At 37.6% G+C, this 12,954-nt stretch overlaps 1 protein-coding gene across 1 annotated transcript in view; it reads right to left on the reverse strand.

The window, feature by feature from the left end:
- Window positions 1–12,954, reverse strand: part of ACSL3 (acyl-CoA synthetase long chain family member 3) — an 81,310-nt gene that overhangs the window by 20,897 nt on the left and 47,459 nt on the right. The window contains exons 3-7 of the mRNA XM_032754352.2: window positions 6,692–6,869; window positions 5,030–5,139; window positions 4,038–4,176; window positions 1,786–1,936; window positions 86–209 (exon numbers count right to left, since the gene is read on the reverse strand). Coding sequence (XP_032610243.1) covers window positions 86–209; window positions 1,786–1,936; window positions 4,038–4,176; window positions 5,030–5,139; window positions 6,692–6,869 — 702 coding nt within the window. The remainder of the gene's footprint in view (window positions 1–85; window positions 210–1,785; window positions 1,937–4,037; window positions 4,177–5,029; window positions 5,140–6,691; window positions 6,870–12,954) is intronic.

Genomic DNA, 12,954 nt, shown 5'->3' on the forward strand with positions numbered 1-12,954 from the left:
TAATACACTGTCGTACTGACTGAAAAAAATGCATTAAAATTCACTACGATTTTTTAGTATTTCAAGTCACAGACATTGAACATACCTGATCTGCTAAAGTCTGTGGTGAAGAGTAACCAATGCGGCATCCATGAGACAGACAGACAAGCTCAGCACTTAATTCTAGAACATGGGCCAAAGGCAAATACCCAATGTAGACATCTTCCTCTCTAAAAGAAAAGGGAGACGTCAGAAACAAAACTCAGGTGCCGTCTATGCCAAAAGTGCCCTATAATGGGAGCAAGCTTGAAGGCACATGGAAGGGCCCCAGGGCATCAATTTACTGGTAAAGTGTGTGTGTGTTTGTGAGAGAAAGAGACAGATGAAAACAGAGGATAGACAGACGCTGGGGATGTTAGGGAAAAAGAATTACAGCTCAACCTAAAAGCAAGGAGGCAGACACTCGCAGGAAGGAGTGCTGTTTCCCGTCCTACTTAAAAGCACTCAGGAATTATAAGCGTTGCTGAAGCAAAGTACTGAGGCAGAAGAAACAGTGGCTTGGCCGGGCGCGGTGGCTCACGCTTGTAATCCCAGCACTTTGGGAGGCCGAGGCGGGCGGATCACAAGGTCAGGAGATCGAGACCACGGTGAAACCCCGTCTCTACTAAAAATACAAAAAAATTAGCCGGGCGTGGTGGCGGGCGCCTGTAGTCCCAGCTACTCGGAGAGGCTGAGGCGGGAGAATGGCGTGAACCCGGGAGGCGGAGCTTGCAGTGAGCCGAGATTGCGCCACTGCACTCCAGCCTGGGCGACAGAGCGAGACTCCGTCTCAAAAAAAAAAAAAAAAAAGAAACAGTGGCTTAAACAAATAATAATATAGAGTTCTTTGGAAGAACAGAAGAAATCATCCAAGGGGGAAATAGTCTTTACATCTAGTGGGTTGCCAACCAGAAGAGTTAAAGTAGAATCCACAACTATCTGCCAGAAATTTTACAGGTAAGACTCTTGCTGTGGGAATTGGATTATGTAATAAATTAGATCTTAATATACAGAAAATGTGTAAGTATTTGTATATGTTTCAAGAGCTGCCCCCATAACCAAAATATAGAAGGCAACTGAGGCAAACCTGTAGAAAATTGTTGCACTTAATTTTTTCCGAAATGTATGCATACATGAGACAGTCCTCCATCCCCAAGTTCAATACCATAGCAATTACGTGAGTGTGTGTGTGCGTGTATGTTTGTAATTTCTGTGCATAAAAGCATCAAAAATATCCAACCACTGTACCCTATCAGTCATCAGAATACCGATTGCATCTCTGGCAATGTTTCCTTGACAGTCCCTCAAACTTCCATCTGGTTTCCTCCATCAGTCTCTTTCCCACTCCACTCTACCTTCTGCTGCTACCACTGGAGTTTGTATTAACAAGAAAAATCAGAGACTGAATACTGAAACTCAACAAATACTTAGTGGATAAATTAAGTTACCTGTTCACCTGAATTGTATTTAGATATTAAAAAAACTACAGCAGCAAATACAAGCTGATTAAAACAACTTAAAGGATTTACAACTATAAAAAGTTAAGTTCTGTATTTTTTGAAACATATCTATACGATGTATTTTCAACCTCACAACTATAACTATTTTGCCATTCATTTTAATGTCCTTTTTATTTTTTAAGGAAATGCCTACTACAAACAGACTCTGAAGAACTAATTTAGCTATATATTAATAAAATGACACAAATGATAACATTATAACAGACAGAAATACTTAACTACTCAATGTTACTTTACTATGACATACCCCAGTTCTGGAATCCTTTCTGCCATCCCAGTTATACCAGCAATAATGTTACTATGTGAGATCATGACTCCCTTTGGAAGTCCTGTGGATCCACTTGTGTACATGATTACTGCAATATCTGATGGCAATGGTTTGCTATGAGGTTGGCTTTCTGCATTGAAGAGAAAAAACAAACACATACACTTTTATGAGATTCAGCTGTATTGACAATTTCTTTTCATTATCAATTCAATCAAATAAATAACTCAATCAAATTGAGTTAATTTAACTCAATTCAACAAATATTAATTATACTGAGATCAACAAAACAGATCAAGTCCCTGCATGTATGGGAGATATATTCTATTGGGATATACAAACAGATTAACCTGTGAAGAAAACTGAAGCAAGACAAGGTGAGATGACGACAATAGATGCTATTTGGATGGAAAAATCTGGAGAGCGTGTCTGTAGAGTTTCCTTTAGCAAAGGCCTGAATAAAGTGAGGAAGGGAGCCATGAAAACCCTGGAACTGGGAGAAGAGTGTTCTAATTAGAAGGAAATAAGCAAATGCAAAGACCCAAAGGTAGGAATGTGCTCAGCATATCTAAAGACCAGCAAGGAGTGTGGCTGGAACACAGTGAGCAAGAGGAAGAGTGGCAAGAAACAATGGTCAAGTGGCGATCAGGGACCACACATAGGACCTCAAAGGCCATGGGAAGAAGAACTCTGGATTACGTTCTGGATGTAAAGCAATGTTGTTTTGAACAGGAGTATGTTATTATCTGTGAAAAAAAGATCACTTTGGCTGCTGTGTGGCTAACTAACTTTAGAAAGGGAAAAAAGGTTATCAGGGAGACAAGATTATCCCAGTAACTCAACTAAGAAATAAAGGTAGCTTGGACTAGAGTATCTAGGTGTTTGCTAAAAACCATTCACTGCTTCAGAGTGGTGACTAACTTGGTTATTACACTCAGAGTCCTGCATTAAAAGACAACGTGAACCATTTGAAATCAGAAGAGTAGGAGCCTAAGGACAACAGCTGACAAGCTATAGAGGTGGCACAGCAGAAGAACAAAGAGAAATAGGTCATGGTTGGCATTGCTGATATGTCTGAACCACTCCCAGAACTACTCTACATGTGGACTTCTAAATGAGTGTGAAAAAATTATTTAAACGTACTCCCAACAGAATACCCTTCCTCTCCTGCCAGTCAAGATATATTTCTTAAATAATGTTTACACTTGGAAGTCTTTACTTCTAAATCAGCCCTTCATTCCTTCAATCCACAGCACCCTTCTCCAACACCACCACTTCTTGGAAATTACAATCCTTGTGTCATCTGACCTCTGCATGCAGCCACTGATCCTGCTCATGACTCACCAAGATCTCCTTTCCCCTGGCTTCCAGGAACCACATACTACTAGATATTTTCTTCTTTCCTCTCTGACCAGTCCTTGGTAGCCTTTGAAGCCACCATTCCCTGTTGGTGACCTCACCCCCTACTCCCACAGCTATAATTAAAACCTTACTGCTTCTAGCTTCCAAATCTCTTAAGTCCAAACATAACTCGAGTACTAGACTTTTACACACCACTGTCCACGATATATCTGCACCTAAATATCCCACTACCACTCAAATTCCAGGTGCCTAAAATTTGAGCTGAGTAAATACTTATATCTAATTAATTATTATGTTTCCAACTACAGAGGAAATACAGTCCCAGCATCCCACCAGCTTTTGCAATATCTCTAAACACTAGTATACTAGCTAACATTTTCTGACGCTTTTTTGAGAGTAGGAACTTGTAGAGTCACCACGCCTAGGTGTGCTAGTTGGAGGGTAAGGTTTTCACCTCAGGAAAGGGAAGAACTGGAACAGGGAGTAAAAGGAGGCCTCCAGGTTTAGCCACTCTGTTAATGCTACTTACAGGTAATTCACATAGGACAAGATTAATGGCATTAATTATAAACTAACTTTAAACCACCCAAAACTATCACCATAAAAGGAAATGAAAAAAACTGAATAATGTAAAATATTTTAAATTTCAAATAAATACTGCTTTTAAAACATTAATAATTAATGTTTATATTTTTCCTTAAAACTTTCTTTAAAGACTAGATGAAAGTATACCTAGACGGACCTGTTTTCCTAACTGATGTTAGAAAACTGATGTGTCATTTGAGCTAACCTCAAAATCAAAACTTTGGCATAATTCTGGAGAATGTGGTCACCAGAAAGCACAGGTAAGGAATCAGAAAAGTGTAACATACCCATGCTGGCCTTGGCTCCCAGGGCCTCCACTGCAGCCATGGTATGCACAATGATGCCCTTGGGGAACTCGGACCAGGTTGGTGGCTTTCCATCAACAGTGATGATGTGCCGCAGGCGTGGGACCAAAGAAACTATATCCTAGAAATAACACCAAAATTCATCATGGTCATTATTTTTCAAGCAGTTTAGCGAATAAGAAAAGTAGTTTACCATATTCGGTGAATTGTTAAGTAATTTCTTGCCTCAACAAAGAAAGAAGAAAGGGTACACTGGCATAATATCACTTTTTACAGATGGGTAAGTATTGGTCTGAATTTAAACTATTATTTTATAGCATTAGATTCACTGTGTGTACCCTTGGCCTTTGGTAAAACCCTGATCAAGAAGGGTACTGCCTTACAAAATGGGCATGTAAACACAGGTTGCCTGAACTGTAGAGAAACCAGAAGCCCCTCATATTTTCAAGAGACTACATAAAAATATATGGGGGAAGGAGGAGAAAATTCACATGTAAACTTGTTCAAAAAGAAAAGAATGGCCCAGATATTTCTGGGAGTTGTCTAGAGACCAAAGAAACCTCTTTTTACTGTAATTTCATTAAAAGTCTCCCTTTTTAACTTTCAGACAATTCTGAAAACTTGTAAATAACGCTTCAGAAGTAAAATAAAAATTACTAGTTTAAAATATAACCCTTCAAAATTACAAATTTACTAAAAGTAAACTAGAAAATAGATGAGCACAATAAGAGAAAAAGTCGTAATTTCTTCAATTTAGACATAGGCATCTTAACAATTTATAACTGGATTACTCATACATGAATATATACAAAATATTTTTATTTTCTAAAGGAAAAAATAAAGTATGATATTCATAAAAGTCCACAAAGATTAAGGACTTAAAAGTCATAAAAGAACTAAGTATCAATAATAGGGCTCACGACACTGAAAATTCTAAAGTATCAGACAGTTAAGAAAGTAACTAGAGTCCTCACCTTCAACTTTGTTTGTAAGAGTTCTTTACTAGTAATGATGTTGGTCACCTCTGTTTCATTTAATGCATGAACAATGGCTGGACCTCCTAGAGTAGCATATAATGTAACAACTAAAAGGAAAAGCAGCAGCCAGTCAAATATTCAAACATTTAACTACAAATGTAAAGTCTCTGAATGTGGAGATGAATCATAATAAAGCATGACGAGCCCTAAACTGTTAAATCCATAGTCTATAAGCGTTATGTTTTTTAAAGTTATCTTACCATACTAATCAACATTACACCTACTCATCCTCCCCTAAATGCCCCAAGAGTTCCAATTTTTAAAGATGAAGATATGTAAATTTTTATTTTGTTTCACTTACAGATGTTACTCTGGGACTACCACATTGTGAAGGAATCATAACTGATTTTTAAGACTTCAAATTCTTAATTGTTGGCCACTTGGTTTTACAACGTGAAAAAGAACATATACAAATAGGATGACACACTGAATGTCAGATTTAGAGTGTATGTCAAGAAAAGAGCACAAACGAGGCAGTACTGTTTATTCTCAAGCAAAAATATCCAAAGACAAACATTTTCAGAAATGCTGAAATTACATAACATGAATACTGTAGATTTTTATTTACTTTCTGCCTAACTCAAAAAAGATATACAAAATGACTTTGAAAATAATTCTTTTAAAGCTCCTCAAAAGAAACAATGTAAATCCAAACCTGTGAAAACAAAAATGGAAAAATGCAATGTTTGTTTAAAAGAAAAGGTGTAGGAGGGCTGGCACAGTGGCTCACGTTTATATTCCCAGCACTTTGGGAGGCCAAGGTGGACAGATCACAAGGTCAGGAGATCAAGACCATCCTGGCCAACATGGTGAAACCCCATCTCTACTAAAAATACAAAAAAATTAGCCGGGCATGGCGTTATGCGCCTGTAGTCCCAGCTACTCGGGAGGCTAAGGCAGGAGAATTGCTTGAACCGGGAGGCAGAGCCTGCAGTAACCTAAGATTGTGCCCCTGCACTCCAGCCTGGCGACAGAGTGAGACTCCATCTCAAAAAAAAGAAAAAGAAAAAGTGGAGGAATTTACAGCAAGAAATCTGGTGAAAGTGTATTTTCTGTTTCATCTGAAGGATGAGACTAAACATCCACAAATCACTGTCACATTTTGGCACCGAGACCTCTGAACTTATGCTTCCAGAACTATCTCACAGACTGAGCCACCACAATTACCACTCAAATAATTACAATATGAAAACTCTATTGTTTAACCTGCCCCTTGAAGTTCACCAGGTTTCAGTATGGAAGTGTTTCGGAGGTCAACTGTTGTTACTGATAGAGGTGACAGAACAAAATGACAGTAACTTCCAAAGAGGATTCCTGAGAAATGGTACTGGAACAATGGCCCCTAAGTGTAGGTCTAGTTTTCAAGACCTGAAAGTCTCCTATTAAGAGGTTCAAACCTACTGCAACATTGATTGGTACAATTTGTCATATAATTGATTTATTTTCCAAAATAAACCAAAAATTCCAAGTCACAACAGAGTTCTCCACTAACTGGACACTGGGTGAAAATTAACATCAGAATTTTAACCTCTTCAGAGTAAAGTATTTCAATAAATATCTGTAAGTTCACTCTTCCAGAAGATAAGAAAGTCTACATACGCTGAAAATTATACATAAAACACGCCTGTGCAGCTATCATCCACTCGGCCCTGGTCTCACAGAAGATGGCGATGTTGGTCTTTGGTTTCTGACCCAACATCTGTAAGCCATTTCCAAAATCAAAGGCTCGAACAAAGACATCTTCATAGGAGAGCCAATTATACTGTCCAAGAATAACCTGATAAAACAAAAAGAAAAACAAATACCTTTTAATGTAATCAAAATAATAATTTACAGAAAGAAACCAGAATATCGTCCAAATGTTATGATGAACCAGAAAGTTATGTTTGCATAGAATTTTTTTAATAAAAAGCTAGAAATTGAGTGAAAAATCTATTTTAAAAATTAGCTATTTTGTGACATGTTCTATAACAACTCAAATCTTATATTGTAACAGGGGTTTTTTGGCTTTATTTTTGGTTTTCAAAAATATTGAGAGTTTGACAGGATCCTAAAGGTCAACTGCCTGGCCAAATGGCCATATACTAATAATCTGCTTATAAATTTCATCTATTTAAATGATTTAGGTGTTAACTTAATATTTAGCCTAGTACCAAGTACCACAGATGCCAAAAGTTTAATTTCTCTCTATTTAGGAATTTCTAAATGTCAGTATCAGATGGTACAATATGATTCACAGAAACTTTCTCTATCCAAGCTAACAGAAATCTTTATGATTGTTGAACTTGAATTGCCGTATCAAACTCTGGATAAGCAAAAGCAAAGTAAACAACTTTCTGTTTACACAACCAAGTGGACTAGTTATATTATTCAAAGTCCCTCTGTTCAAGCCTTAAATGCTTACTGGCACCACCAGGCTTTCAATATTTTATCTGTTTATCCTAAGTGCTAGTAATACCAAATATGCCTTAGTAAAAACTCCCTTTTAAAGTTTTTTAACATATTGTCTTTAGAAATTTTCCTCAACTTAGACAAAACCATAAATCCCTAATTACATACAGATTGTATAAAAAGCTCCTCTCTCTGCAAAAATATATAGGTAATTAATTCCCAAACATGGCTGTGTCAGTAATATACATCTCAAACCCTTAAAATCATCTGACCATGTTCATTTTATAAATGTAAACATTTAAGAAATTTCTAGAAGAGGTTGGATAAAGATAAAAACGGAAAAGGATAAATGCTGCCATCTAGTGTCCCATGCAATTACACATTTAAGAAATGAATTTTTATTTTGATGGATAAAGCAACTGCATTTAAGATGGTACTTATTTACTTTACCAGTCCCAAACTCTCACCTTGCTCTTTACCCCCATGAAATGCTCAGCACAGGGAGCTCCAATGACTTCAAAAGGAGCTCTGTGGGGGTGAGAAGATGACAACTTGGCCAAAACGTGCAGGAACTGGATTATAATTATGAAGAATTTTACACTCTAAAGGTTAAGAATGCACTACCTTCCAGATTCTAGTATGTGACAGGATTTATAAATTTCAAAGACTATGTGTGTTCTGAAAAGGCATTTGATATATAATCCAAATATGTAAACTCACGCAATGATGCCACCATGTGGCAAAGGAATCAAATGAGCGTAAGATTTCCACATATGTAAAAAATAAAATATAAAACAAAATCTGAATCTCATGATTTTAATTCTTTAAACCACTGAACCATCTAGTAATTACGTTTTTCATAAATATTTCATTTAGAGGACACTACCCACTCTATATTTTATGTGATTTGTGCTGGAAAAGTTTCTAATCCTAATTTTGTCCCTATGGCTAGCCCAAGACAAGATTAAACTATTTATTCCTTGCCAATATCACTGAACACTGCTGCAGAACAGCCAACCTTATTAAATCCAGGACCTCAACACCCTGAAGCAAACCTATCATAGATCCCTGGTCTATTCATTTTCTCACTCTCTGAAATACCTCTGAAACCTTCTCTCTATTCGAATAGCCTCCTCTGGGCAGGTGCACTGGCTCATGCCTGTAATCTGAACACTTTGGAAGGCTGAGACAGGTGACTCATTTGAGGCCAGGAATTCGAGACCAGCCTGGGCAACACAGCAAGACCCCATGTCTAAAAAAGTGTAAAAATTAGCCAGACATGTAGTACATGCCTGTTGTCCCAGCTACCTAGGAGGCTGAGGCAAAAGGATCACCTGACCCCAGGAACTCAAGGCTGCAGAGAGCTATGATCATACCACTGCACTCCAGTCTGGGCAAGAGTGAGACCCTGTCTCAAAATACACACACACACACACACACACACACACACACACACACACACACACCTTCCACCCTTCCTTCTCTACTTACAGGTGGTAATCTTGTCTCCTACTGAAAGCCTCTTTAAGCACTATGACTTGTTTTACTTTCACTATTTAGAAATATTTCAAAATTACACACGTTCCTGTCTTCTTCAGTAAAGTACACCTGGCTTCATTTAACCCTTCTCTCTGCAACTGAAGATCATTATGAAAAAATTATTCTGAGGGGAGCCACAGAGTAAAAATATTCAAGAGATCTGGATCCTTGTAATAATCATGATAATGATAATGAGGGTAACTAACCTTTATTAGTGCTTACTACATGCTAAGGACATGGCAAGTGTTAACTTATTAAACGCTTATCATACCTATAAAAAACTGTTACTATTATTATCCCTATTTTACACATGAGAATACGGAGATGTAGAGTAAATATAACTTGTTCAAAATCATGTAACAAATAAGTGATGGGACTAGAATACAAACCCAGGCAAACTCATTCCAGAGATTAAGCATAAAATCACAATGCTTCAACTGCACTGTAGAAAGAAGTCAGGGTCTTATTAAGCAGGTGAGTAAGGTGGCCTGATTAACAATTGTGAAAAATCATCTTTATGCCGTGTGTGAGTGAATTACAGTTGGGGGCAAGTGTGGAAGCAAGGAGGCCTGCTAAAAAAAAAAAAAAAAAAAGGCGGGGGGAGGCTGTAAGAGATGTAAATCAGATACCCCTGATTTTTGGGGCTTCAACAATTTGGTATGCAGCAATGCCTTTAATAAATAGGATGAAAGGAGAGGGACAGTTTGGAAGGGGAAACTAAGAGAAGAATAATATAATAACCAACCCACGAATCCCAGCCAAGAGATTAGCATGATGCAAATGTCCTAATAAATCAGAAAATAAGTATTACACACATACACAAACAGGGTAAAAAAATGTGCCTAGAGTAAGAACGCAAAAGACGGCATTAAGAAAGAGGAAAAGAAAGCTAAGTCAACTTACAAGGACATAAATGAGTGTTTCTATTCTCTTTTTGGATCAATTTAGAAGGAATGTCATAGTGAAGTCTTCTCTAAGCACCATTATTACATAATCCCTCATTCTCTTCTTATTTTTGTAAAATACCTAAGAAAAAATTAAGTGTTTCTGATAGCTCACAAAGTATACGAGCCAGCTTGTACTCTTTTCTGGTTCTATTTTTAGTCTTTGCAGCTTTGTTCTATTTCAGGTATACATGTATTTTAAAGTTGTCCTGAAATCATTTCACTGTTCATTTCAAGACGACGTTAGTGCAATGCATTTACTGCTGGGAACACTGGAATCAGGTGATGCTGACACAGGTTCCAGCTCTTAACTCTGCTACAGTTTTATAAAACCATATGAAACTTAAAAGGATCCCGAAAAGGCCTGCCAAGCAACCAAGTGCCTTTTGTTTTTCTGTCCCCCCAGGAAGAATCTGGTCGTAGTGAAGCTGGTGGCCACTCTATCTTGGACACAATGAGAGCAGGGTCATCGCCACTGCCTTTTTTTGTCCACTCATCCTCACTTCAGGACCTCAAAATAGACTGTTAGGATAAGATGGAAACAAAGCTTCAAAGTTCATTAATTTGAAATCAGGCTTGTGCATCTTTCCTTCAGCCATATCAGACACAACACTCTGGGGGTTAATCCCCAAAAGTCTTCCTCAAAAAATATTTTAAATATTGCTACACCATTCGTTTTCTTTTCCAGTTGAAGATTATCTTCAAATATGGAAACTAATGAAGACACACTTCACTGAGCTTGATCAGCTAGCAGGCACTAATGGCAGAAAGTACACAGCTTAACCCACCAGTTGTGAAAGTTCCCCTTTTCAACATCCTAGGCAGATGCTGCTACTGACGCAATGCAATGGGTGTAACAAGAAACCAAACGAGGGGAAAACAAAAAAGGCCTAGCATGTTTAACATGCAGCTGAGATACCCACTCTGCAGTCTGCAGATCACTGCCACAGCTGCAACACAGAATGAACAGAAACTAAAGCCTCAGCTAACCAGCGACACTGCACACTTTCTTCTTGAGTATGGCCAAGAGAAAGTACTTGTTTCATTTATTATATGCAAAATCAAAAAACTAATTCTACTTTCCCAATGAACCTAAAGAAAACTATAACATGTTCCCATGTCACAGTCTAGACATAGCCTTCTGAACAAAGTTTGATGAACCACAAGTGCCAATTTCATAGCAAATGCTAGTAGGCAGATCTTCTGACATATAAAAACTCAAAACCTCCTGTACTAAATAAAACTTCACAGTAATGAACTATAGACAGAAAAAGTTGCTAAAAATCAGTCTGTCTCACCTCCTAACTTTTATGAGTTCAAATACTTCATGCTTTGTTGAATAATCTTTGAATACAAAGGTACTGTGGTCAAGACAAGCAGGAAAGAGCCACATACACTTACACACGCACATTTAGGAAACAACTATCACAGCTCTAGGATTTTATTTTGTCCAGTTATACTGATACACGAATTAGGAAGAAATTTCATATTCACCACATAAGCTTTTCTTCTTTTTACACAATTGAGAACTAGTTTGCTGCTGTACATACTGAATGACGACTGAAAGACAATACTAGCCACATTAAAATGAATAAAATATGTGTGGGATACTGGAGAAAAACTAAGCTTCCTGAAAAATAAGACTTCTGTATATATGCTTAGACTAAAAGAGAATCCAATCTTTGAATTCAAATAGCATATCAAAGACAAAAAAAATGAATCTTATAAGCAGACAGAAAAGTAGAAAACTTTTGCACATAAAAATGTACTGTTTTCAGTACCTTCTCATAACTACCTGATTTCTCAAACACAGACTCAAGAATAGAGTGCCATAAAAAGCTGTGCTGGTCAGGCGCAGTGGCTCATGCCTGTAATCCCAGCACTTTGGGAGGCCGAGGTGGGCGGATCACCTGAGGCTGGGAGTTTGAGACCAGCCTGACTAACATGGAGAAACCCTGTCTCTACTAAAAATACAAAATTAGTTGGATGTGCTAATTTACAGGCGAATGCCTGTAATCCCAACTACTCGGGAGGCTGAGGCAGGAGAATCACTTGAACCCAGGAGGCGGAGGTTGCGGTGAGCTGAGATGGCACCATTGCACTCCAGCCTGGGCAACAAGAGTGAAACTCCATCTCCAAAAAAAAAAAAAAAAAAAAAAAAAGGCAGTGCTAAATACGTAAATATGACAAAAGCAAACTTCATTATGATAAAATGTTTTGGAAATTACAATCCATAGGCTAGAAAAGAAAAATTGAACATGCTTAACTCATGATTTCAATTTCTAGAAATGTGCTATTAACTTCAGCGAGATCTTAAACAGAAAAAAATTCAGTTTTTTCTAAGTCTGCAAAAGAAATAGGGAATATGCCTCAAAAATAAGATGACCACATAACTATCCAAACTAGGGCACTTTTGAGACCGTAAGGGGGCACTATTAATGTCACAGCAACAAGTATAAATCAGGATGGTTTCAGATAAAACAAGATATACAACTACTCTATTTAAAGGTGAGGAAATTTACAGATTCTGTTGTCGAGTTAAAATGTTTTTAGTTTCTAGGAATTACTGACATCAACATGCTTGGCATCTCCTTCATGTTTTGAGGAAAATGATATATGAAGTTTGTTTAAGTGGCAAAATTAATGGGCCATATAGAGGAGGTTAAGCAACATCCCTCTGGCCCTCCAGTAAAAGAGGAGCTCTGAGTTTTTCATTCCATAGTTGCAGTTATTTGGACTCTCCTTCAAGAGCTGAGGGTTTCCTTGTAACTGACAGGAAAAAAAGGCAGTTGGGGATCAAGATAGCTGGAAATGGTTAAAAGATATTAAACCTATTACCTAACCAAATTATCAACCAACTACATATCGCTTCACTGTACCCCCTCTAAAAAATACTTTATCTTCAATTTTTAACTTACTAGAGTTTCAAGAACTGCTCATAAGGAAGTCACACATACAAGTTCATAAACAGCATTCTCACGCCATTTC

This window comes from Hylobates moloch, unplaced genomic scaffold, assembly GCF_009828535.3.
Source record: "Hylobates moloch isolate HMO894 unplaced genomic scaffold, HMol_V3 SCAFFOLD_1, whole genome shotgun sequence".
NCBI lineage: Eukaryota > Metazoa > Chordata > Mammalia > Primates > Hylobatidae > Hylobates > Hylobates moloch.